This window comes from Triticum dicoccoides, chromosome 6A (genome assembly GCF_002162155.2).
Source record: "Triticum dicoccoides isolate Atlit2015 ecotype Zavitan chromosome 6A, WEW_v2.0, whole genome shotgun sequence".
Classification (NCBI taxonomy): Eukaryota; Viridiplantae; Streptophyta; class Magnoliopsida; order Poales; family Poaceae; genus Triticum; species Triticum dicoccoides.
The window spans coordinates 161,474,059-161,477,208 of NC_041390.1; the positions used below are offsets into that span (position 1 = coordinate 161,474,059).

At 41.7% G+C, this 3,150-nt stretch overlaps 1 protein-coding gene, 1 non-coding gene and 1 pseudogene across 2 annotated transcripts; 2 read left to right on the forward strand and 1 right to left on the reverse strand.

Annotated features, from left to right (window-relative positions):
• The window catches only part of LOC119316412, a 1,744-nt pseudogene extending 1,640 nt beyond the window's left edge, over positions 1–104 (forward strand).
• Positions 105–304: 200 nt separating this feature from the next.
• Positions 305–577, forward strand: LOC119319331 (ATP synthase subunit 9, mitochondrial-like). Its single transcript, XM_037593823.1, has one exon. The coding sequence runs from the start codon at positions 305–307 to the stop codon at positions 575–577; it is 273 nt and encodes a 90-aa protein (XP_037449720.1).
• A 1,669-nt stretch (positions 578–2,246) lies between these two features.
• TRNAK-UUU lies at positions 2,247–2,319 on the reverse strand. The gene has a single exon. It is a non-coding gene; the product is annotated as a tRNA-Lys (tRNA).
• Between the last annotated feature and the right edge of the window lie 831 nt (positions 2,320–3,150).

Consider the following 3,150-nt stretch of genomic DNA (forward strand, 5'->3'; position numbering starts at 1 on the left):
TTTTCGTGCCATGCATAAACCAAGCTGCTGAGAGTCTACCCCAGCCACAAGGGGGAGCTGCTCCAGTAGTTCAGGATACCCCACCCAGCCCCACAAGGGTTGACGGACCACCTACCTATACCTATACCTGATGATTTTCAATCCACAGCTCATTTTCTTTAATATGTGACAAGCCTTGCAAATTGTGATGATATGTATCAAATTAGTGGTCCGCATAACCCAATATTTGAAAATAATGGAGGTGCAGGCCCAAGTACTTCGAATCATCAACAAGAAATCCAAGAAAGAACAACAAAGGAAAAACATGACAAGAAAAGTGTTTTCTCGACTCGAGATGTTAGAAGGTGCTAAATCAATAGGTGCCGGAGCTGCTACAATTGCTTTAGCCGGAGCTGCTGTCAGTATTGGAAACATCCTCAGTTCTTTGATTCATTCCATGGCACGAAATCCATCATTGGCTAAACAATCATTTGGTTATGCCATTTTGGGCTTTGCTCTCACCGAAGCTATTGCATTGTTTGCCCCAATGATGGCCTTTCTGATCTCATTCGTTTTTCGATCGCATAAAAAGTCATGAGATCAAAAAAGAAATGTGAGAATGTAGTTACAGTTGTAAAAAAAGTCAATATCTCGTTCTCTTGGTCCATAGATGAGGCATCCTATCCGATGGATGAATGAGGAGCCTCTGTCGATTAGTGAAATGATAGGATTCTGCTTTTCGGTTAAACCGAAACACAAGTCGGTGATTCAAGCCAAGAATGCGGGCACCTTAAGAGCGGTTAAAGCTAGAAGCTATATCATGACTGCTGGAACGAAAGACCCGATGAGTATTTTCGTACCACCTTCCAATCTTCTTAGTCAATTGTGTACTTTTCCACTAGGCGAGACATAAGTTATCGGAATCCGGGGCCTGTTTTTCCCTATTTCCCAAGGGGAATGTCAAATTGTGTGGTTTCACAGTCTTATGAGACAGAAAGTTTTGGAAAATGGAGCTACTGTTTTCACTACTTTGGCCCCTAGCGATATTGTTTCTTAAACTAACATGGAAAGTGGGTTCAATCACTTTAAAGTGCCCTCTCAAGTGTCATCTCATAATGGTAATCTCCTTATGGTATAGTAATTTGGCTTAGAATAAGAAACCTATCTCTTCCCCCTAATGGCTTTTCACTACCCCTTGCGGGAATGCGTATCGTTGCTGCATCGCCACCGTATTCCTGACATGCTTTTCTGAACTGCTTGTTTTCTCGGGGCTGCAGTCTAGTTGCTTAGTGGTTTGCTTCTCGGTCTACCCAATCAAGGTTAGACCTCGCTCTATCAACCATTGCTTTAAATAGTATCATGTTATTTCATCTTTCATTGATACCATCATTACAATCGAGGGCCTACAATCCATGGAAATCCCTATTCCGATCACTGGGAAAGAAGAGCAAGTAAGTAATGAATGAATAAATGAATTTAGATGGTATATAAACATCTCCCCATGAAGGGAAGGTGCTATAGTATCTAACTAAGAAAAAAGTAGGTTGTGAAATGATAGGAAATATGCCATGCAGAAAATCAAGGAAATATTTCCTGGATTTTCGGATGACCCGGCTTATCTTTGCAGTTATCCTTATTTAGCAGAATCTAGTGAGTGTTCCATTAAAAGGAAAGAGAGCTATTCGTTGTAGGATTGATCCAGACAACCCAACCTAAGTCACCTATTGCGCCTAACCTAAGTATAGTGCCAGTGGTCGGCGAGGAGAAGTTCATTCCTGTAGAGAAGAGAGGGGATCCTATTTCCTTTCCCCCTTTCCCAGTATGGCAACCTTATCTTCCAGCATGAAAGTTGGTATCAGAATGAAACAATCCAATCCATACTTGTGGAGTGCTCAGTTCAGTTCCTGATCTCTCTCAAGCCTAAACCGGAAAGGAAACCTATTACCCGGGGTCCCCCCTTTCGGCTATCTCATCTGCTATTCCTCGACTCTCGGGAAGGTAAGATCATCAATCAATAGTAGGCTGCTGCTTTGTGCAGTTAAAGATGGGATCCAACCTGTTCTGTTTGCTTGTTTCCTATAATCTGTGCTCGATTCCATATTTCTGTATCCTTCGATTCCCGGGACAGATCTGATCTCCTTTATACTTACCTCAAACAACGAGCGAAGTCGAGATGTTGATGAGAAAGGGGCTTTTCTCAAGGCCAAAGAGTGCTCTTTGAAGGCTACTATGCATCCTTACGAATACAAGAGTGGTTTTTTTTGTTTTGGGTATAGCAGGACTTGAACCTGCGACCATTAGGTTAAAAGCCCAATGCTCTACCAACTGAGCTATACACCCGATTTTACAAGAAGGCTTGGTGCGGAAAAGAAAAGAGGGCGGCCTGGCCCCTTTTCTTCTTATCATATCACAAGGGCGCGGCTCTGTATGGTGTAGTACCGTGGAGCAAGTTTGGGTGTCCTTTCCACTCATTGAGGATTCTATCTAAAAAAGAAGGTCAACGGGGGAGACTACTTTGAAGTCCGGGCTGAACAAACTACTTCTCCTGCTACCAAAATAGAGAAATAAGGAAATAAGATGGATTCGTCTAATAAAATACCCAATGCCTGTAGTTGAAGAATTGTTGGATGAGTTATCTTGTGCTGTTTGGTTTACTAAGCTGGATCTGAGAGTTGGTTACCATCAGATAAGATTACATGAAGCAGACAAATACAAAACGACATTCAAGACCCACGTCACTATGAATTTTAGGCTATTTGGGCTCACAAATGCACCACCCACCCTCCAGAGTGCTATGAACACAATTCTGGCTGAGTTGACTAGGGTTTGTGTACTTGTTTTTGTTGATGACATCTTAATCTATAGCAAATCCTTGCAAGATCATGTCACCCATTTGCAGCAAGTATTTGACCTTCTGGGCTGAACTCATTGAGACTTTCCCTTATGTTATTAAACACAAGAAGGGTAAAGAAAATGTTATTGCTGATGCATTCTATCGTCGCTATACTATGCTTTCATAGCTTGACTTCAAAATATTTGGTTTGGAGACCATCAAAGATCAATATGTGCATGATGCTGATTTTAAAGATGTAATGCAGAATTCTAAAGAAGGAAGAACTTGGAACAAGTTCGTCGTTAATGATGGATTTGTGTTCCGTGCTAACAAGCTAT

Bases quoted from the DNA above. Each gene is read 5' to 3' on its own strand.
- LOC119319331 (XM_037593823.1), top strand. From the start codon at position 305: ATGACAAGAAAAGTGTTTTCTCGACTCGAGATGTTAGAAGGTGCTAAA.